Source organism: Cydia strobilella, chromosome 2 (assembly GCF_947568885.1).
Source record: "Cydia strobilella chromosome 2, ilCydStro3.1, whole genome shotgun sequence".
Taxonomy (NCBI): Eukaryota; Metazoa; Arthropoda; class Insecta; order Lepidoptera; family Tortricidae; genus Cydia; species Cydia strobilella.
The window spans coordinates 26,250,245-26,272,981 of record NC_086042.1 but is presented as its reverse complement, the minus strand read 5'-3'; the positions used below and the strand labels follow the sequence as shown (position 1 = coordinate 26,272,981).

Below are 22,737 nucleotides of genomic sequence, written 5' to 3'. Positions count from 1 at the left end.
CTTACGTATATATTTTCACAGACAAAAGTAAAAAGATTTGCTTTGCCGCCTTTTTATTTTTTTAATTAAAAATTGAAGTGTATTTTTCTGCTGAAAGTACGCCAACTTATTTGAGACACCTAAATAGTCGCGGTACCAACATTATAATAAATAAGTACTGATCATCTGTTTGGCTGTTTAATGGACCTATGCCTTCAATTGATATGGCCACTTCAACTTTTAAAAAGTTTGGAACTCGACAAATAATGGAATTTGTATGCAACATTGCAGTACTGAAATCGAGACTGCAATGTTTTTAACTTTTTAATTTTTTGACTGACCATAAACTACGCACTTTGCGACCTACTTTTTAACCGGCAACGTCGAGTTTGCCGTCCATTTTTGAGAAAAAATTATAGTATGTTTTCTGTTTTACTATTACGCAATGAATGTAGAAGACAAAATTACTCATTTTCTCTGGAGAAGATAACACTGCCAATTTATTAAAAAAACGTCCGAGCAAGGTGGCAAAGCAAAATAGGCTTTGTCATGTTTGTAATTTTTCTAAATAATGCTTAGACTGCAAGGTTATTTGTTTTATTTTTTATCGATAAAAATGATAACTTATTATGTATCGCCCAGAGGTACCACGGAAAATTTATCGATAAATGCTGGAAATGCGTGCGTACAGCACTATTCGTTTCGCTATGTTGGTACTCACGTTGCTTGACTCAATTTTGACGTTTGACGTGTGTCATATTGTGCGTGTGTCACTAGACCTATGCTAAATTGATTCCAATTCCATTGGCCAGTAAGGAAGTCCCGTCTCTTAAAACGTAGTGGTTATATACTCTTTGCCCAGGCATTTGATATCATTCGAGTTCGAGTTTGGTCGTTATTTTGCGTTGCGCGTTAAAGAGTGAAGTAAGGACGTAACAATAGATGGTTAAATAATAAGTAAAAACCATCGATACTTTCTCTTATTGAATAGTCATACAGTTTTAAGTTTGTAACCAACGAAGAGGAGCAAAACAACACAACCAAGGTACCTTTATTGACCTTTTCTTGTTCTCGATTTAATTAGTCGCAATTTCTCTCGTTAATATTAATTAATTTCACGGATTTCACTTTATTGACCTTAACACGCCTTTTTTACGTTCCTGCTTTTGGCGTAAATAATTTTGTGCGCAGTTTCTGTCTTTGTTGTGAGTAATAATTGGCATATTTTCATAAACAGCTGTTTCTATGTCGTCACACCTTGTCCGCCAGCTGAGAGTTATAGTGTGCTAGTTTTTTATGGTTTGTCAGTTACGCACGAGTAATAATGGTTTTGAAGTTATAACTCATGTTGCGTTTATATTGTTTACCGTTCTGATGCAGAATCGCTACAAAAATATTAGTTAAAATATAAATAAAACTGATAAAAAAGTTAAAGGCAGTGATATAGTTTTTTTTTGCGTACCCCCCTCTCTCCTTTCTAAAGTAGTAAGTTATATGTATGGTATGTCCTTGATTCCCTTCTCCATTTACAAACAACCTTCAGTGTGTCCTTGTGAATCTATTTTTAGCCACAGACAATGCCAGCAAATGTAGATCAATTCAATGCAAGATGTCTGTGTTATCATTATCAATGTCTTAAGGTCTTCATTCCAACATATGGTATAAGGTTTAGCACTGAGGATTATATTTGGCACATATATAATTTCTGTTTGATTTATGAGTCTGTTAATATGGCATACATATTTGGAGGGGGGAGGGGGCAGAGGGGGCAAGTGCCCCGGGCGCCATCCAAGGGGGGGCGCCAAAATGGGTAAAGGCAGCAGCAGGGAAACTTGTCAGTTGTCAGGGGGCGCAAATTTGGTGACTGCCCCGGGCGCCATATCCTCTAGCTACGCCCCTGTTCAGATAAGCAACAAACTGACTGAAGAGAAATGAGGAAGCGGGCTTTGAGCTTGGATTATACTGCATACACGTGTATTTTGTTTCTGAGAATTACAATAGACCCTAAACTCGACACGTTTTTGTTTACTTTTACGATCTTAATGACTATTTAGTGTGCCAGATGTGGATACTGTTACCTATTCAAAATTCAAATGTTTACAATACAGCTCCTCATTCTAACAGATATAATTCTCCGAAAATATCAGTTAAATGTAGTAGCTTTAAGAGATATGTTTTAATAAGCAATGTCGTAAAAAGCAGTTTTTTATCAGGCGTGTCTAATAGAATTCAGCCGGGACCTTTGATTTTTGTCAATTTAATCGATATGTTGTTCTAAATCTAAATGATGTCGATGTAAACAGTTTTGACTGTATATATATATTCTGTTGTCAGCCAGGAGACAAATGTAAGTCATTATGTTGCAGCAGATTCAATATGCAATAGAATCCTATTACCAATTTAACATGTTTAGAAGATGGCCTATGATGATGATTGATGCATGTTTCATGTCTGGCAAATTAGAATCTTTAAAAAGTATGGTTTCACTCTGACAGCCCAAAAAAAGTAGAAGCAGCAATAATCTTAAAATGACTTATTAACCAAAAATAAACTTGGAGCTTTAAATTGCTCCTTGTTTAATTTACTGTTTCAAACATGATTTCCATTCTCACAAAAAAAATATGTTTATTCCTTGCAGATGTCTGTAGGTTGGAGCTGCCTGCCGTTGCTGCCTCTGGGCTGCATCCTGGAGCACCTGAGCCTGGAGGATGCTCTAGCCGCCATGTCCACCAGCCGGCACTGGCGCAGTGGCCTGCTCATGTATGAAGGACGGAGGTAAGTTGTCTCCAGTTCATTCCTTGCAGATAGAGTTACTATTCCCTATGTATGTCTACTTACTTCCTTAACAATAAGAATTCAAAGGATTTCCAGAGGTACTATCACCTCTCTTAACTGCCTTTGGAATTATGATTTTGTTACGATTAATTTCCAAGTTAAACAAAACGTAAAATATTTTCCTCAGGAAAACTCTCAAGCTCAACGCGAAACAGTTGGACAAATGCGCGTTCCTAGCCCGAATATTCAAGAAACACACAAACGTACTGCAGATACACGTCGCGGACTGCAGCCAGGCGGAGCTCACGCAGTTCATGCACAAAGTTATGCCACAGTAAGTCATTATTTTACTTATTTCGATAAAAACTTGTTAATGGATGACAGTAGGTCACCAGTCCTTTTGAGTCACTCTTCAAAAACATGCAAAATAGGATTGTACTCATTACAGTCATTACTCGTAACAAATTTTTTAAGCACATTTTTTAAATGCAAATGCTGGATTTGTTGATGAAAATACAAAAATGACTATATGTATGCCTTTAACATTTAAGGAATTCCCTCGATTCCTAATGGATCCCATCATCAGAACTGTCACAAAAGACTTTTGAATAAATTATACCACAAGGGCATTAGAGGTAACTGTTTAAACTGGTTTAAAACCTATCTCAACAATAGACAGCAAAGCACTGAAGTAATGACTTATTCCGAGAACACAAAAACTTTTGAAACCTACAGATCTTCATACAGGATAGTTAAAGCTGGTGTCCCTCAGGGCAGTTTACTTGGACCATTATTATTCCTCCTCTATATCAACGATTTGCCAAAAGTTACCATCAATCACAAAATTCTTCTGTTTGCTGATGATTGTTCAATAATAGTAAGAAATGTTAATACCGCACAGTATAAAGAAGATCTAAATAAAGTATTTACAGATGTCAACAAATGGCTAGAAATAAACAAACTTCAAGTTAACCTAAATAAAACTAAATGCATGGAATTTTACGCTAAGCAGGGAAAACAAAATTAAATTAGTATAAAGTACAAGGATACAGAAATAGAATATGTTAACTTCACAAAATTTTTAGGTATAATGATAGATTCTAACTCTAAACGCTTTTTCTATACCTATAGTTCCCGCGTGCAATTCCACATTTACTGAGCGAGTGTCATGAAAAAATATTTAACTACGTGACCATGCAACATTGTGTAACGAACAGCTATCATTGTTACGCAGATGAATGCTGCATTAAATGATTTCGTAGTAATGTTAGGTTGAGGAAGTTTTTTCCCTGAAGCATTATCAACAGAAATATGACTCGAATGGCGTATTCGTTTTAATGCAATTCGGAGAAAATATATAGGACATGTCGCTGTCGTGGCCATATTATGATCGTTTGATTTTGATCGTTTCATGAAATGCCATCTTAGAATTGATCACTTCATGATATGGTTAGGTTAGGTTTATATCGGGTGTTCCAGAAAGTATAAGCACAACTTTGCAATGCAGCTTTTTGGATTCATAATGCTGACTAAAAAAAAGTTATATGAAATCGTCAGTTATACTTATTTATCTATAATTATTTACATTCGTCGCAAAGCTTGTGTACAAAATACGCGAAATGCGGGGCATTTCTCCAGAAAACTAATATATTGTGCAGAAATGATCACGCTCAAAGAGTTGGCGAATTCTGCAGTAGTTAACATCGGATCCGTACGTAAGGCTATTGGAAAGTATAGTGAGGATTCACCTTTTTCGATGCACCAAAAAGTGGTCGGATAAGAAGGCCTGTGGATCTAAAATTGGACCGTAAGATTCCTAGTCAAACCACTAACTTGGTTGTTTACTACAACTTCCTAAAAAATATCTGAAACGCGCACTTTCACGAGTTTTTTTTACCTTCACACGCGGATTGAAGCCGGCAAAAAGAAATATGTTCCCTCCTCACATAATATGCTCAGACTTACAAATGGATTTATGTATTTTTTATCAACAATCATTTCTAAACGGACATTATGCAAATACTAGTTTCTTGTATACCCCTTGCAAGGTATATTGACTACTTCAAATTTGTATCTGAAGGTAAACTGCACAGAGTCGAATTTTGTATGATCATCATGTCTCAAATTGTAGCAGAAAACGATAAGTATGACCGATGATATAGATAAGTAACTAAATGTATGCACATATATTTGCATCGTTTCGGTTTCGTACGCATATGCAAGCACGCCTTGCGCCTAAAATTCAAATGTATCGTGATGCATTTGAAATTAGAAAACTGATATCAAGGCACCTGATAGGTACAAATGGTGATATTCCATTCGCTTATTCATATACATTATACAGAATGCACGAGTTGCATAATACGTATATGTCTTATATGTATACTTTACACCAAGTACATTTAAAAGGAGGAATATATGACAAACTGTGAAATTTTGATTGGTCAAGAAAGAGTAGAACAAGTGAAAGAGTTTGTGTATCTGGGAACATTATTCACTGGGGACGGTAAGCATGATAAAGATATTGAAAGGAGAGTGAGTGCTGGAAATCGCGTGAATGGGGCACTTAACGCTTTTATGAGCAGCCAGAAGGTGTCGCAAAAGGCACGGTTGGCTGTGCATAGAGGGGTGCTGGTGCCTACACTTATGTATGGTAGCGAAAGTTGGGTATGGCAGAAGAGGCATCAAAGCCAAGTGAATGCAGTGGAAATGAGAGCGTTGAGAAGTGTATGTGGGGTGAGATTACAAGATAGAATTAGGAACAGTGTGATAAGGGAAAAGTGTGGACTGAGCGAAGATGTAGTGACAAAAATTGAGAAAGGTATGTTGAGATGGTTTGGACACGTGGAAAGAATGAGTGAAAGGAGGCTAACAAAGAGAGTGTATAAGGGAGAGGTAGAAACGGGAGTTGGAAGGGGCAGACCTCGGCGGACTTTCTCTGATCAGATCGGGGAAATTCTGAAGAAAGGCCAGGTCAGGAGCACCCTAAACCGGCGAGCGTGTATGAGGAATGTTATGAAAGTGAAGGAAGCGAAAGAGGTATGTCAGGATCGTAGCAAGTGGAAATCCGTGGTCTCTGCCTACCCCTCCGGGAAATAGGCGTGATTATATGTATGTATGTACATTTAAAAGCATGGCCACACCCCACACCCACACCATGCAGTATACAGTGCATTGACATACATGTTCTATTTGGGTCTTCCTCCATAGCAAAAAAAAACTCAAGTTCTGTCGTTTCGTGTGCTGATAATTATGGCATTTAATTGATATTGGCGCATCAAACATTCAAAATTTGAAACTCAAAATAAAGATGTTTTTGATTCGGACATTGAGCGAACAGGCCTAATCAAAGTCAACCTTTTTTTTTTAAATGATAAATGCATTTACGCATCTCGCCCCCCGGGCAATGGGGAAGCCCTAACATCCCCTGCGGAAGAGGATGCATTTGTAATACAAAAATGTGTTTGCTTGCAGATTCTTCGACACACTGCAGCTGCAAGAGATAGTATTCATAGGACCAGGATGCGTGCAGATGGTTCATAGCAATGTCAAACTAGACAGGTATATTTGATCTTCAAGATAATGTCATGGAAATATTTAGATCACTACGGTTACACTCACTAGTATTTTCAGTCGCTTTTTATTAACGTATTTTTTTACCTAGTCGGCTCATAAGTTCTGTCACTGGCCTTTAAAATTTAAATTTGGAACTCCTAAAACAAAAACCGTTCTGCATTTGAATTTCGAATCTTTATTAAATATTTGAGTAGTATAATTTTGCAATTTTCTGTTTTCTTCAACATGGAGTGGACGCTTAAAGATAGCCGTACCGCAATAATTGCACTATATCGTTGTGGTCACTCGCCGACTAAAATTTTTAAGCTACTTGAAAATTTAAAATTCTCTCTAAGATTTGTGTATCGTACCATAGAAAGATACAGTGAGGTCTCTAGTTTAAATGACAAGAAAAGAAGCGGTCGTCCGCGTACAGCTAGGACTCCAGCGGTTGTACAAGCAATTAGGGCACGCATTGCCAGAAATCCCGCTAGGAAACAAAAAGTTATGGCCCTCCAGATGGGTTTGAGCAAAAACACGGTGAAAAGAGTGCTTAATCAAGACCTGAGACTTCGTGCTTATAAACGAAAAACTGGCCATCTTCTCAATGGTCGGCTTAAAGCTTTAAGGCTTAAAAGATCTAAAGCTTTATTGAAGAAGTACGCTAAAAATAAGCACCGTTGTATACTGTTTTCGGACGAGAAATTTTTTGACATAGAAGAAAACTGTAATAAACAAAATGATAAAGTGTACGCTCGCAATAGTAAAGAAGCGTCTAATAGCATTCCTTGTATTCAAAGAGGTCATCACCCTTCATCTGTGATGGTTTGGCTGGGAGTTTCTTATGCGGGCGTCACTAGTATGCATTTTTGTGAGAAAGGAGTAAAAACTAGTGCCAAAGTGTACCAAGACACGGTGTTGACTAATATTGTGAAACCACTATCCCATACGATGTTTCTAAACCAGCATTGGGTTTTCCAGCAGGACTCTGCTCCAGCCCATAAGGCAAAGTCTACACAAGCCTGGCTCGCCTCCAATAAAATCGACTTTATACGGCATGAAGATTGGCCCTCCTCTAGCCCAGATCTTAATCCTTTAGACAATAAAATATGGCAGTATTTAGAGGAAAAGGTGTGCTCAAAACCTCATGCAAATCTAGACTCGCTGAAAAAATCTCTTGCTACGGCAGTGGCCAATATCGACATGAAAGTGGTGCGTGAATCCATTGACGACTGGCCACGAAGACTTCAAGCCTGTGTAGATAATTATGGCGGTCATTTTGAATAAATGTTATACATTTAGATTCTCTAGTTTATAAGCTTTCAAACGCTGTACAAATTATACGGAATAAACTTAAACTTTTGATTTTATTTGATACTATGTATATGACAGAACTTATGAGCCGACTAGGTATATTCCCATATATTTTTTAAATTTCCAATTTATGGTGATAAATTGCTCATTTTCTATTTATTTAACTGGATTTAGTTATAAAATTCAACATGTGTCAACAACCCTATTGTAAAAAAACGCACCATCGGGCTATAACATTTATAGTTGTCGACCACGATAATTTTTAGTGCTAAGTATCATCAATTTATGTCACTCGTCTTGTTATGAAATCTATTGTTCTAGCTTATTATGAGTACCTAAGTGACTGTTTTCTTTTTCAGAGTAATTATAGAGAGCCTGTTATTCAAACATTCCCACAGCATAAGGAATTTTGCCCTGATCAGCTGCGAAATGGACGCCGTAGATGACAAGAAGACGAAACAAATAGTATGTAAATTAATCAGTTCTCCAAAAAGGCTTTAAAGATTTAGATTTAATTTACAACTAATATTAACAAAGCAGGAGTTGAAAATTATTGAGCATAGGGATGTTGACAATTTTTAGAACTGTTTTCATTTTATAGATAGGCACGTAGTTATTGCAAAACATGTTTTTTTTAACAAGTTTGGGAACAAATCAAATTATTTTATTAAATATTTTGATTTGTGTTTTTTTAAGTAGTCACACTACTATATATAAATTAAAAACTGTAATAGATGTCATATATTAAAGAAAAAATGACGAAGCCCTCCAGTGGTGAAGGCCGGATTCGGACCGGCGTCTTTAGCTATCGCGGCTAACGCCATGAACCCCTAGGCCACCCCTACAGGTCTATTACAGTTTTTAATGTTTTTTTTTAATTTTTATTCGTTAATTTAAAAAAAATCGACCCGCCCCGGCTTCGCACGGGTGCATTGCTGATGTATTATACATATAAACCTCCCTGTTGAATCACTCTATCTATTAAAAAAACCGGCCAAGTGCGAGTCGGACTCGCGCACGAAGGGTTCCGTACCATTACGGAAAAAACAGCAAAAAAATCACGTTTGTTGTATGGAAGCCCCATTTAAATATTTATATTATTCTGTTTTTAGTATTTGTTGTTATAGCGGCAACAGAAATACATCATCTGTGAAAATTTCAACTGTCTAGCTATCACGGTTCATGAGATACAACCTGGTGACAGACAGACGGACAGCGGAGTCTTAGTAATAGGGTCCCGTTTTTACCCTTTGGGTACGGAACCCTAAAAACAGCATTAAAATCCGTTGCGTAGTTTTAAAGAACTAAGCATACATAGGGACAGACGGACGGACAGACAAGCAGGAAGCGACTTTGTTTTATGTGATGCCCAAAACTAAAACAAAAATTAGTAAATAGATTATTTAAATTTGGACCTTATTTGCAGCACTACAACGTGGAGTTATACTCGCGCGGGCTCCGCTTCGACCCTTCATCACCAGCTGACGCGATATTATCAAGATTCAACGCTGAGGCGATGATGTTTTCCAGTTTACAGGTAAATTTATAAATAACGGACCTTATGTCCATTATGACATGGTTGACTTTTCCTCTTACGTATCATTTACAGCTATCACAATGCGAAACGCTGTCCAACGCTAAGGCAGTTTTTACTATAATAAAATCAATCGCTCGCTGCACGGGAATACATAGTACAATAGTGCATCATTCTTGTCCATCGTATTTTCAAGGAAACGTACGAACATGTCTTGCTATTTAGGTCAGTCTCGAAACTAAAAGTACTTAGGTTGACTGAAGTAGCATGACAAATACGAACGTTTCCGAGAAAATACGAAGGAAAACAATTACGCACTACATCAGTACGTAGTGTGTTCTATGTCACGCCTACCCGCCGTAGGAAAGTGTGACAGTCTAGGGTTCATCCATTAATTACGTCACACGAATTTCGAGGTTTTTTGACCCCTCCCCCCTCCTTGTCACACTTGGCACTTATTAAAGTTTTTTTTTTTTCAGCACATACTAGTAGACTACGACCTGGTCACCACAGAAACTCTAGAGACCCTCTCGCAGCTCACATCATTCAGCCAACTAAGCATCATCATATGCAATAAGAAATTAGCACATTCCGTGGATTGGAACAGGGTGCAGACTTGCTACCCTAATGGGTTAGACGTCGCCGTTAATTTGGTGAGTCAAGATATTAACCAGTACAAAATGAACCGTAAACCGTAATGGACGGTTACAGTTTACGGTTCAATGTGTACTGGTTAATGGTTAATTGCATTAACGTTTCGGCCAACACTGCCATTACGTCACGTTTTCGTGTTGAAAAAAAAAATCACATGTATGTGTGCGTGACGAAACTGACGATGTACAATTTTCATACAAATTTTTGTGACATTTTTTTTATCATCAGGATTGAATATGCTAGTGATTCTGAGTTGAAAGAACCCAAAAACACCAGGATCTGTGAGAATCAGGTTTTCAATATTTATTTTAGAAAACGCCCAGATAGGGCACATAATATTGTTCATTGCAAAGTCCCACTTGCTAGACGTCATATTAGTTAATAGTAGCTGACGATAAACGTCATATGTGGTATTTTCTATAAAAAGGGACCTTATTGTCTATCCTTACGCTATTATTAACGATGCTCCGATATAAATACAATGCCGCGTAAGCGCCATCGACAATAAGGTCCCTTTTCATAGAAAATGCCCCATATTCACAACATGCCCATCTTATTTATTTATGGTTATTATTACACACGGTTTCAGATTGGATTATCAGAAAAGAAGATTGACGAAGTGATGGAGACCGTTTTAGTGGAGGGGCTGACTCTTACATCGCTCAAACTGCTGTTTTGTAAAACTGTAAGTTTATTATTAGTTTATTATTTTATTATAGCTGTGAATATCGACTAAAGGGGCCCACTGACTATCAGTCCACTGGACGATATCGGCCTGTCAGTTAGAACAAAAATATGACAGTTCCGAACAACTGACAGGCTGATATCGTCCGACGGACTGATAGGCAGTGGGCCCCTTAAGGGGATCCCATGCCCCAATGACCTTCGATTTGAATCCCTTAGTTTTCTAATGTTTTTTGTAGCTTATTATATTAACAGCAACGGATTTTAGCAATATAGTATCCCATATTTACTTCAAAGTTCATTGTTTTCGAAATATTTGGCATCAAAGTTGAACAATTTTAGGCCAAAAAACGGGTTTTCTGGCCATAACTTTTGTGTTAATTATTTTAAAATTAAAACCTTAGACAAATTTTTAGAGACGTCTAAGACGAACCCAAATATGTAGATTTCGTATAAGTAAGATCTTTCACAGCAATCGAGATACGAAAAAAGTGTTTTTTTAGACAATGTTTAAAACAATCATAAATAAATAAGTATTCATTTTTTTCACAATCCGGTAGACAAAAATGGAGATAAAAGATTGAAGAGCCGATAGCTGCTTGTCTTATAATTCTATATATATTGCAAAAGTAGGAGATACGATTCAAAACTTGTCAAAAATCGATGAAAACCTCAGGTAGCCCCTTAAGATAAGAGACAGATACAACTAACTCACTGATTTTGTCCGCAGTTATATCCGCCTCTGATAAATCACGTGTTGCGGCTACACAAGGACTCGTTACGCGAGTTCGTCGTGGTGGACGCGCCCCATGAGTCCTGTCAGCGCGTCATACGACCACTACGTGTTCTCGACGTAAGTAACTAGAAAAAAAAACATACGCTTGCCACATATGCTGAACGCCGAACCAATAAAAAAAACCGGTCAAGTGCGAGTCGGACTCGCGTTCCAAGGGTTCCGTACATTACACAATTGAAACAATGTATTTTTATCAAAAACTAAGTAATTAAGTCCGACTCACGCTTGACTGCACATTTCTAATAGGTTTTCCTGTAATTTATAGGTTAGATCTATTTTGTGTATTTTTTTTTCAAAATTTTAGACCCATTAGTTTCGGAGATTAAAGGGGGGGAATGGACATTTTTAGGGTTCCGTACCCAAAGGGTAAAAACGGGACCCTATTACTAAGACTCCGCTGTCCGTCTGTCGGTCTGTCACCAGGCTGTATCTCATGAACCGTGATAGCTAGACAGTTGAAATTTTCACAGATGATGCATTTCTATTGCCGCTATAACAACAAATACTAAAAAGTACGGAACCCTCGGTGGGCGAGTCCGACTCGCACTTGGCCGGTTTTTTTATTTTATTTTATGTGATGCAAACGAGCAGGCGGCTGACGGGAAGCAGCAGGTAGCAAAATGACGTCAGCGACGTCATAATGACGTCGCTGACGTCATAATGACGTATAAATGCTACTGGGGAGTCATTATCGTTGTTTTGTTGTTTAAAGTTGATCCTTATTTCGCCACATATTTGTACAGTCAAGAAATTTAATTTCCAACCCACCTTAGGATCGATATCGTACAGCACGGACAGCGTAGTCTTAGTAATAGGGTCCCGTTTTTACCCTTTGGGTACGGAACCCTAAAAATAACATAAACCCTTTGTTTTTTTTTATATGAAAAAAAATAAACAAGTGATATTATTATGGAACATTTTTTTTGGAACTTTTCTTGTTTATCATGAATTATTTTCTATTTCAGTATGAAGCGTGCGTGAATCCGATCATATTGATGTGCTGGCAGTGTACGCAACTAAGAAGACTTATAATACATGGTAAGATATCAATTTAAATACTAGCTTTTGCCCGCGACTTCGTCTGCGTGGAATCAGGTAACAGCAGCTAGAGTAAGAATAGCGCCTGGAAAAAATCTCATAGCAATCTAAATTTGAGCATATTATACACACAAATTAGCAGGCACTCCGTTAATTATCTCAATTCCACCCCGCTTTTTACTTTCTTAAGGGATGATTTTCGGGATAAAAACTATCCTATGTCCTTCTCAGGGACTCAACCTATCTCTATGACAAATTTCATCTAAATCGGTTCAGCGGTTTAAGCGTGAAGAGGGAACACACAGACAGACAGACAGACTTTCGCATTTATAACATTAGTATGGATTTAAGGGCCACCCCACACTAGAGTCTCCTTCGGCGTCTAGTAAAATCTATGGCTGGTCCTCGACGCAGCGTTGACGCAACTGCGCAGCGACGCTATTTTCCATAGCGCTGACTAGACGCTGACGCTCGAAAGTCGCTAGTGTGGGGTGGTTTTAAAACGCGTGATAGTTAGGGGTATTTGAAATTCCGAGGGGTTGATCTGGGCTTAAATGCGGCGTTAAGCATGTCATAGGGCTTGTGGCTCGATGTATTCCCATTTGTCCTTAGCGGGCGCGCATGGGTATAGGTACTCTAATGAATTATTTCTATCTGTCCACGTGGCGGTTTATAGATACCCGATTGGTATTTAAGGGGCTACCTGAGGTTTTCATCGATTTTTGACAAGTTTGAATCGTATTTCCTACTTTTGCACTACATATAAAATTATAAGGCAAACGGCTATCGGTTCTTCAATCTTTTATCTCAATTTTTGTTTACCAGATTTTGAAAGAAATGGATAGTTATTTATTTATGACTTTTTTTAAACATTGTTTAAAAACACTTTTCGTATCTCGATTGGTGTGAAAGATCTTACATATACGAAATCGAAATATTTGGGTTCGTCTTTAACGTCTCTAAAAATTAGTCTAAAGTTTTAATTTTAAACTAATGAACACAAAAGTTATGGCCAGTAAACCAGTTTTTTTTTTAAATTGTTCAGCTTTGATGCCAAATATCTCGAAAACAATGAATTTTGAAGTAAATATGGGATACTATATTGCTTAAAGCCGTTGCTGTTAATATGATAAGTTACAAAAAAAACATTAGAAAACTAAGGGATTCAGATCGAAGGTCATCGGGGCATGGGATCCCCTTAAGTGGTTTTCTAATTTGCAGGCTACTGGGTGTGGCAATACGACGTGCTGGGCTTCGTGCGGCTCCGCAAGTCGCTGTCGCAGCTGGAGGTGTCGGCCGTGTACGGGCGCACGCGTCGCCCGCAGCAGTCCGCCCTGGCGCGCGTGCACGTCAGCGACGCTCCGGACACTCTCGACGCCAGCTTTGTTAGGGTGAGTTGACGGCATACTCCTACACAAAGGAACTCGAAATAGATGCATGCAGTTCAAAAAATGTGGAAAGATTGGGAATTGTTGAGAATATTACGCAACACTTGGCGTGATCACTAAGTCAAGACTCCTGGGATCTTTTTAACATTGCCTACGGCTGGAACTTAGGTTATTTGAAAATGATGACAAACTCGACAATTTTTTTTTTTTTTTTTTTCTTGATGGACTTGAGGGCGGTGTTGCCCGTAGCCAATGTCACGTAAAAGGGTAGGAACAAAATAAATGCTCTTAGAGCACGACGCTGTTCGGTGGTTGTTGTAGTTGTCTCGTAAAACCGATAGCTGGATTTTACGAGAAGCACGTGGACTACCGGCCGTTGACTCCAAAATGGTGGTTAAACACGCTTTGAGATTAATTCTCCATTCACTGCACACTACCACATTAGATTATTGTATAATAAAGCTATCGATATTACACTTTAAACAATATTAATGAGCAAAAAACAAAGGAATTAATCACGAGGCTACTATCAAGATGGCGTTCGAACCGGAAGTCCCAACTCGACAATTACACCGTACCATAACTAACAGTCTCGTATTCTGTACAGCAAGTGAACGAGTTCACGGAGTTCAAATGGAAACCTTGCCCGTGGTCGCGCCTGCACCCCGGCCTGCGCGCGCGCGCCGCGCCCGCGCAGCGCGCCGCCTACGCGCTCCACGAGGCGCGCCGGCCTCTCGGCGTCACGTAAGCAAGCCGGCTCCCTCGCACGACGGCTTACAGGTGTAGCGATCTGCCGACTGTCTCGCTCTAACATCGCCACCAAGAGAGACCCCACACTACCGTCTTTTGAGTCGGCGTCTAGTCGGCGCTATGGAAATGGTGTCGCTACTCAGTTGTGCCAACGTCGAGCGACAGCCATATCGTTGACTAGAAGTCGACACTCGGGAGATGCTAGTGTGGGATTTTGCTTGTGAATCTTTTACGTTCCTCTCCTGCGTTTATGCAGCTACATCGATCGGCCCACGATGAACTTGCCGCCAATTTTATGACACGAAAGCGTATCAGCCGTCCGGCGGATCGCTACACCTGTAAAAATGTTCGCTCAAGCTATGTGCATCTGAAATCTCTCTGATGTTCAAAAAAAAACAACATGAAAATGTGATTTTCCTTTTTTTTTTTTATTATTGTTGATGATCGGCCGACAATTAATTGAATACTTTTTCACCAAATTAAAATAGATTTCTTAGAGATTAAACTCCGAATCATATGAAAAAAATCGGATTCATGTAGTTGTAACCTCAATCATGTGTAAAACAATTTGTTACGTTAAAAGCTACAAAAGAATTAAAATATGTGTAATACTTCTAACAATTAATTTTGTCGAAATACACCATAGAACATTATTGCTGTAGCAATAGAACATTTTTTACATTAATCTTTACTAAAAAAAAAACATTAAACAAACAACTTTTTACATATTTCAGTTGCCATTATCCATATCAGCTATGTAAACAAATAACTTGTCTTGAAATTATTAGCTTATAGACTTACTAGTATAAGCATAGACTTATTTTATCATAACGAATATGTCGTCTATTTTGACCTCCTGGGATCCGATGAAGACATCTTATTTAAACTAATTATCTATATATGTATAGCTTATAGTGTATGTGTAAACACTATATTTATACAGTCAGCATTTAAAAAAATAGTGACGGCTAAAGTGGCCAAATATATCGTAACACACCTTTGTACCATAGAAACTAGGATGTCTTCATAATAATATGACGGCAAAAGTGTCCAAATGTACAGTGTGTTACCGGCATGCGGGCATTGAGAATGACACTTTTGCTGTCTGTATGTATTTGATGGTGACTATATGATCACTGGACCCCATTAGGTTAAATATCTTTTGTGTATTTGACTCCTTTTGCACGAAATTGTTTTAGATTATTTAAAAAAATGTATTTCTTTCAAAGAATGATTAAATCATGTAGGTAATAATGCGATATGCAAAAAAATCGTCTTCTTTGTTGCCATATATTTTGAGATAAATAAATCATTATTAACATTAATTAAATAGATATAGTATAATGGAATCAACGTAATCATATTTATACTTATTCTTATATGTAACAATATTATTTTCAAAGCGTATTATCCCTTTAAAATTTTAGACGAATATTTAAAAACTATTATTTTCACGTTGCACACTTATTTCATGGGCACTTTTTTGTTTTTATTTTTCTTATTATTTATAATTTTATACAGGTTGCATTCTCAAAAATGAGAGTGCCAAATCAACGTGACATCGAAGCCTGGCAGTGTGAGCAAAAATTACGAAAAATCGAACATCGGCGGTACGATTGACCAAAATGATTAAAGGTAACGTTAAAGGCCAGCGCACACCAGCTGCGTGTCCGTAGACGTAGAACGTGCGCGTACGCTAAAATGTTGCGAGCCGTGCACGCACACGTCATGCATGCGGTGTGCCGTCTTTCTAAGAATCTGTATATTACAACGCGCACGTCTACGCACACGCATCCAGTGTGCACAGCACACTGCACAGGCCTTAAATCAACATGTACCTGTAATAAGTAGGAAAAAATGGTGGTGAAAAAAATGCAACCTGTATAAAACAGCTCTCCTGATCGCTTTGAAATTTAAATATCTTATAAAGAAATTTATACTAAATACTGAAGGGCCTAAATCAGTCCTTTATTAAATGTACCTCTTATAAAGGGACAAGTTAACGATAACCGCTTTAAAAAATCATAGACAAAGCAATCTTTGCATAGTTAGAATATCAAACAAAGTTCCTGATACATATTTCTTTTATAACTATGTAGTATAATACCGTAAAGCAATTTAAAATTCAACACAGCTTAAATTTTCAATGAAAATTACGCGCTTAACATACGAAGTGAAGTGACTTAGAAATAAGATGAGAACAAAGTCAATTGCCACCAAACTACTTACACAAATAAACTGTATTCAATAACTTGTCTAAAGAATCGAATTTATGTGTGATAGAAAGTATATAAAATTAAGAATAAGCTGTGTGAATATCGGTATGTACTTACTTACCTTAATAGCAACTCGAAAAATTAACTTTAAAGTCATCGTAACAGGGTTGATTTTTCGAGATCATTTAATATTCATACAGCAAAGTCCCCACCTCGAATAAGGAAACAAAAGCTTTAAAATGGCGAGTTTTGAATACAGTTTTCGTAATACTATAACAAAAGAGGTTTCTAGAAATAGTAGCGTAATTATTAGACGTAGTGAAAAAGGGAAAGTCGGGCTCTGTTCAGAAAAATCTGCGATAACGCGCGCTTTTCTAGTTTGTACACTTTTAAAAGTAGTATTTCGTGGCGGCTTTTATATCTTTTGTATAAGCTACGTTAAATGTTAATTGAATTGTGGAAACTATTCCCAAATCAACATTTTTTATTATTAATCTATATCGTGTTTATAAAACGAACCGAAATACAATCGCAAGACATCGAAGGACGCTTGATGCTGTCGCTGTCTTCGGAGATAAGAGTGACGTGGCGCATCTTTGTAGAGACCTACTTTTCTATTTTCACTATGTTTTAGAGAACATTGAGAAAAGCCGAATGATATGTTTACTGGCAACATCTCTCAAAATAGCGAATTTATCATGTAGTTGTAATAATGCAATGTTAACATTGATATATTCACGTAATTCACGCCAAAAGGGGGCCAATCTCCGACTTGGGCTTACATCCGAAATGTCGATTCGGTAAGTTGTGTGATAATAACAGATTGTGATATCATTAAGCGAATGGAGTAAGATTGGAGTCGCACGATATGTTAGCTAAACCGACGTGCGTGTATATGTATAAAAACTGTTGTTATATCTTTTGGTGTGGCTAAACATCTAGTCAAAGGCCCGCGTATTGTAAATATCTAATCTACACATTAATACCACAAGCGGGCCCAAACATTGCGCAAACATAAAGGTATTACAAATACATATAAAATATATCAACTGTGTAGCTTTAAGAGAAAAATCTCATGACTGTATCAAATACAGTTATTTTATTATACACACCACCGTGCCACTGCTATTGCAAAGACGATCAAGAATTTCCAAAACTTCAAATGAGCCCTGTTCTAGGTATCTATTAATATTTTAGTGTAAACATTTTAAGAAATGCAGGTAGAATAGAAGAGGGCATATGACAGCATTTATCACCGGTTGATCAGTGACATTTTACGTAGTTGGGGCGTGCTTGCGTTGCGTAATACCCGAGTAATTTATTTATTACAGCTTATTAAATTAATTGAAGCATCTGTTCGTGGAAGAACCTCTTATTCGAAAACATTTCTTATTAACTTATTTGTTTTCAACGTATTAGGGTATATCCCATCTAAAGATTTGTTGGAATTTAATTCAATTTAAATATCGTGTTGAAAAAAATAGGTATTTTAAATACTATACGCGAATAAATATACGCGAACACGTCCTAGCGCCAAAAGAACCTCAGTATTCTGCGATTTATAACTGCACTTCAATAAGCGCATTGGACACAGTCATGACGAAAGTGCATTTTGTATCGGTGGAGAGGCAAAAGCTCAAAAATGTCATTGATTATTAGTAAAGAGTAGCAATGTTAGTGACAATTTGTTGTAAAATACCTTTCTGGTGCAGAAGTTTTATCAATACCGTAACATGAGGTTATTTTGATCACTTTAACACAAGATGGAGAAGGCAACTTACAAATAGAAACTAATAATCTAAGTTTACGCAGTTCTGCAATGAGATAAAACTCGAAAATTTGGCCATTAGAAAATGGTTCAAGGAAAGCAAAAAAATAAAAACGCTATTCGAACAGCTTTGTAAGGGCCTTGCGCATTCCAGGGTTAGCCAACTAACTCGGAGTTAACCGTTTATACAGTCCTTTTATACAGGGTTAAACTATACTGTAAAAACTACTGTACTGTTAGTTGGCTAACCTTTTTTTTTACGTGCAGTAATGCATTTAGGCATTCCGCCTAGCCGGGAAACTACACTCGGGTGAACTCTTTCTCATTGACAGGACACCTTGTGCGGAACCCTCTAAACCCCTCCCCCCCCCACGACAGGACATTGGCAGCACCGGTAAGCATTTACCTGGAAACCAAGAGATTTCTTACCATTGCCCTCGAGGCGCACCGTCCAAGAACCCTTCCCTTTCCCCCGGATCAGCTGATCATGAGGAATGAGAAGGGTCTCGGCACTCTAGGAGGTTTTCTGTCCGTAGCACCCCTAGTTGGCTAACCCTGGAACGCGCAAGTGGCCCCAAAGTCGCGAAAACCAAAGTAACCTCGGTGTACGGTACCGAAAAACAAACATTTTATTATCACTGACGTTTAAATTTAGCAACGCTCAATTTTACTTGCCTTAGAGAAAGCGCCGTTCGGACGAATCAAATCGAACTGACATTAGAGCAATACACAATTTTATTTATTAGTGTTTTGATTACTTTCAATATAATATATGAATCAACATCCGTCCCTAAACTTGCGTGCATTTGTAAACAAAATTTTATTTTTGGTTGAGTTCCTTCAAAACGTGTAAAGTATAAAGGTTGTCATTGGTGTAATGTTAATACCTTAAAGTATAAAATAGGTGTCTTGGGACTCAGTGAGTAATTTCAGATTTTATTAGGCGTTTTAACACTAAAGAGCTGGGACATTTCGTGTCGCCTTCATTGAGAACAACGAATTCATGTGTCGTCTCAGAAATATCTACACAGCAATAATATGCAATGCTGAAAAATATAATATGTAAGTGAGTTTTGTTGGAACGTAACTAATAAATAGCCCTTTAATAGACTGAAGATGCTTGTTGCCTAACCAACGCAGAAACTGTGGGGAAGCATAGCTCAAAGAACATTATTGTTGTACATTTAAATGAGTATTTAATTAATGATAAAAACACTTCTCATTATAGCGACGCACAAACGATGTGATCAAATCAAACATTATCAAACGATAATAAGGGGTACTTACATTGATCGAAACATATTTCGATTTTCCTTAATTATATCATCGTAAATTCGAAATTATCCTGTTATTCCTTATTAAAATTTCCATACTACGGAATCTTAATGTAATAAAAATATTAGTTCTTTAGATATACGACTCTTAGGGCCAATTTATTTATAATTAAATGCTTGGTATAGCTTGTAAGTAATTACGATAATAATTATGGGTGTTGGAAAATACTCTGGAAAGTATATAATTGGAAGAAACAAATGATTTTCCTTAAATATTTTTTATTAAAGTTTATAAAAGTTTGTCGTGAAAGTAACAATATATTTTGTAAGGCAACGAAGAGACTTACCAACAAACATTCCCTGAGACTGAGAAACGAATAGAAGAGGCTTATAACTAATGACAACTAAATAAATTGTAAAACTGCGTTCGCGTTCAGAAAATTAACGTAAACTTTATTAAAGATTTGGGTTAAAAATATTTATATAGTTCGCTTTAAGAATGCAGTAAAATCATCAATTGTCCTCCGGTCTAGCTACGCCCGTAACCAATCAAATCGTTCCTATTTAGTCACAGTGACCAGTTGAAGGCATACACTCTAATAAGGAACGATTTGATTGGTTACGAGCATCGCTAGGCCGGCGGACAGTGATGATTATAGTAAATATTAATAAAATTGCACCGTCGCACGACGCTATTATAATAAAAGGGTTTACTAATGTATTGCCAAAAATCGTTTCCCAAAGTATTACTTCCCAAACTATTTTACGCAAATTATCATTTGGCAAAATTTCATTTCGCAAATTTTCATAATCCAACCTAACCTAACCCAACCTAGTACGTCATTTTCATTTCGCAAGTAATTGGGAAATGAAATGGTTGCGAAATAAAAACTTGCTAAAATTTCATTTGGGAAATGAAACTGATGCCATATGTTTGTTGGGAAGTGAAATTCGGCGAAAAATATTTTGGCTAAACGGCGGTATCCCTAACAAAAGGCATTGTTACTAATAAGTTTGTTTTATTAGTTCTTATTACGTCAATTAAAAAAATTATCTGTAAATATTTAGTATAAAACGGAGTAATGTCTATATAATCGGTTGTGCAGTTTAAAAGTTTTAATAGATAGGTGCATAGGGGATCGGACTGAAAAAAGTAGTCAGTATTATCATAGACCGATTCGAACCCCTGAAGTTTTTATGAATGCCCTGCGTGTAACGTGACATGGGATTTCAATCTGCCTTCAAGGTTAATGTGTAATGTGTTTTTTTTTTGTTAAATTTTAAACAGTTCGATCTCCTGCTGTCGTTCGCCATTGTAAATTACATTTCGTATTAAATTCCATTATATCTGTGACGAATGTTTTTCTCGACGCGAACGCAGGCATATAGTATTAAGAACAAACTATAGCGAAACCTCTATGATATGATTTGTAAATAACATCGTATCGTATAGTGAGCGAACATCATTCCCGTCTCTTAGTTTTATCACCTTTCACGCTTTGCTCTGTCCTGGTATTTAAAGCTAGTCAAAGTTTTCACAATTTAACTTTGCATATAATTAGTAGCGAATATAGGTAAGTATAGTTGACATGAAAGATACGATACTCGTACAGTCAAACTAAATGTAGTTTGGCGGAGTCTATAACAAAAATTGTAACTTCTTTTTGTAATAAATAATTAACGCCTTATTACAAAGCAGTAGGTGTAAAAATGTATACATATCTTTGACGTTGACGGTACCGTTAATTTATAATTACTCGAAGCAATTTCTTCTAAGCTTTTAAAAATTCGTTAGCTACTTACCGTAATTTATCAAACTAAGTCACTTTCTAATTTGAATGTATCGCAATCGCAGAAAATCTCTTACCAGGACAGAGAATCATGGCAAATTGTATTACCATCAAGACTTTAGTAAGGCTGTGAGACAACTAATCAGGGTTGGCAATGCGATAGCATCATTGGAAGAGCAACATATACTCGTTAAAATTGTATTTTTACTTTAATGTGTTTTATTTGACTTGAATGGCATGTTTAAAACAAAAGATTCAATGTAATTTCAATGGTTAGTAGTTTTGTAAATGGCATTATTAGTAATTTATCCGGTATGCCATTTAGCACGGCGCCGATAAGCAATGGAACTTTAAAGTATGAAAAAATTCATCCCAGTCAACGTTAAATTTTTTAATGGTTAATTAACAATTACAAATTGTAATAAAAAAAAAAAATTAATAAATGAATCATGTAATAAAGGATGAACACGAGTGTACGAGTGTAAAGCATTAAGAATTGGCATGATGACAAATTTTGAAATCCCTTTTAATATTGTCGGTACACTTGTATTGGTTCCGAAAAGCACAATATTTCAGATAAGTTTTAACATAAATAATTGCATTTTTATAGCTAATTTAAACCTCGCGCGAAAAAGCGAAAATATTAATAATCCTAATGTGTATACTGAAACTACTCCATTTTTTAGAATCATATTAACATGTTTCTTTCAAACCATTTTTTCCATGATTCTTTATTGCTGTCATCATGCCAATACGCTGGTGGCCAATAATAATTAATGTATTAATAAATATACCGAGCAGATCTCGAATAAGAAGCATATCTACTTACCTACTATATTTGTTTATTTTTTTAAATATAAAATAATTTATTTCCTTTTTATTGCATTGCTATACCTGGTTGCCTAGTGTAAAATCAACGTACTTATCCATCTTATAGTGACAGTGGGAATGTGACGAGTTAGAGGGAGAGGCGAAATAATGTTATTGTCCACACTTTCGTGTTTGCGACGACCCTTGAGTTCGTTTGAGCCAAGCGGGTTTTATATTTTTTGAGAGTTTATTTTGTTTAAAAGATCTTTAAAATATGTAAGTATATTGTTTTCAAATGTTGAGAGTTTTATGTGTCAAATTTTTTTGTCTTAAATGTGACGTTTTCATGATTATTTTATCATTATTGATAGTTTAGATATTTAGCACGGATAAATGAAAATGCTGGATTGCG

General features: G+C 36.8%; 1 protein-coding gene across 1 annotated transcript; it reads left to right on the top strand.

The window, feature by feature from the left end:
• Positions 1-842: 842 nt before the first annotated feature.
• LOC134754538 (uncharacterized) lies at positions 843-19,246 on the top strand. Its single transcript, XM_063690841.1, has 13 exons — positions 843-1,024; positions 2,618-2,754; positions 2,942-3,088; positions 6,229-6,315; positions 7,983-8,088; positions 9,050-9,160; positions 9,637-9,810; positions 10,401-10,496; positions 11,226-11,348; positions 12,257-12,329; positions 13,551-13,720; positions 14,325-14,461; positions 15,989-19,246. The coding sequence occupies exons 2-13, from the start codon at positions 2,618-2,620 to the stop codon at positions 16,005-16,007; spliced, it is 1,380 nt and encodes a 459-aa protein (XP_063546911.1). The 5' UTR covers positions 843-1,024; the 3' UTR covers positions 16,008-19,246.
• The last annotated feature ends 3,491 nt before the right edge of the window (positions 19,247-22,737 follow it).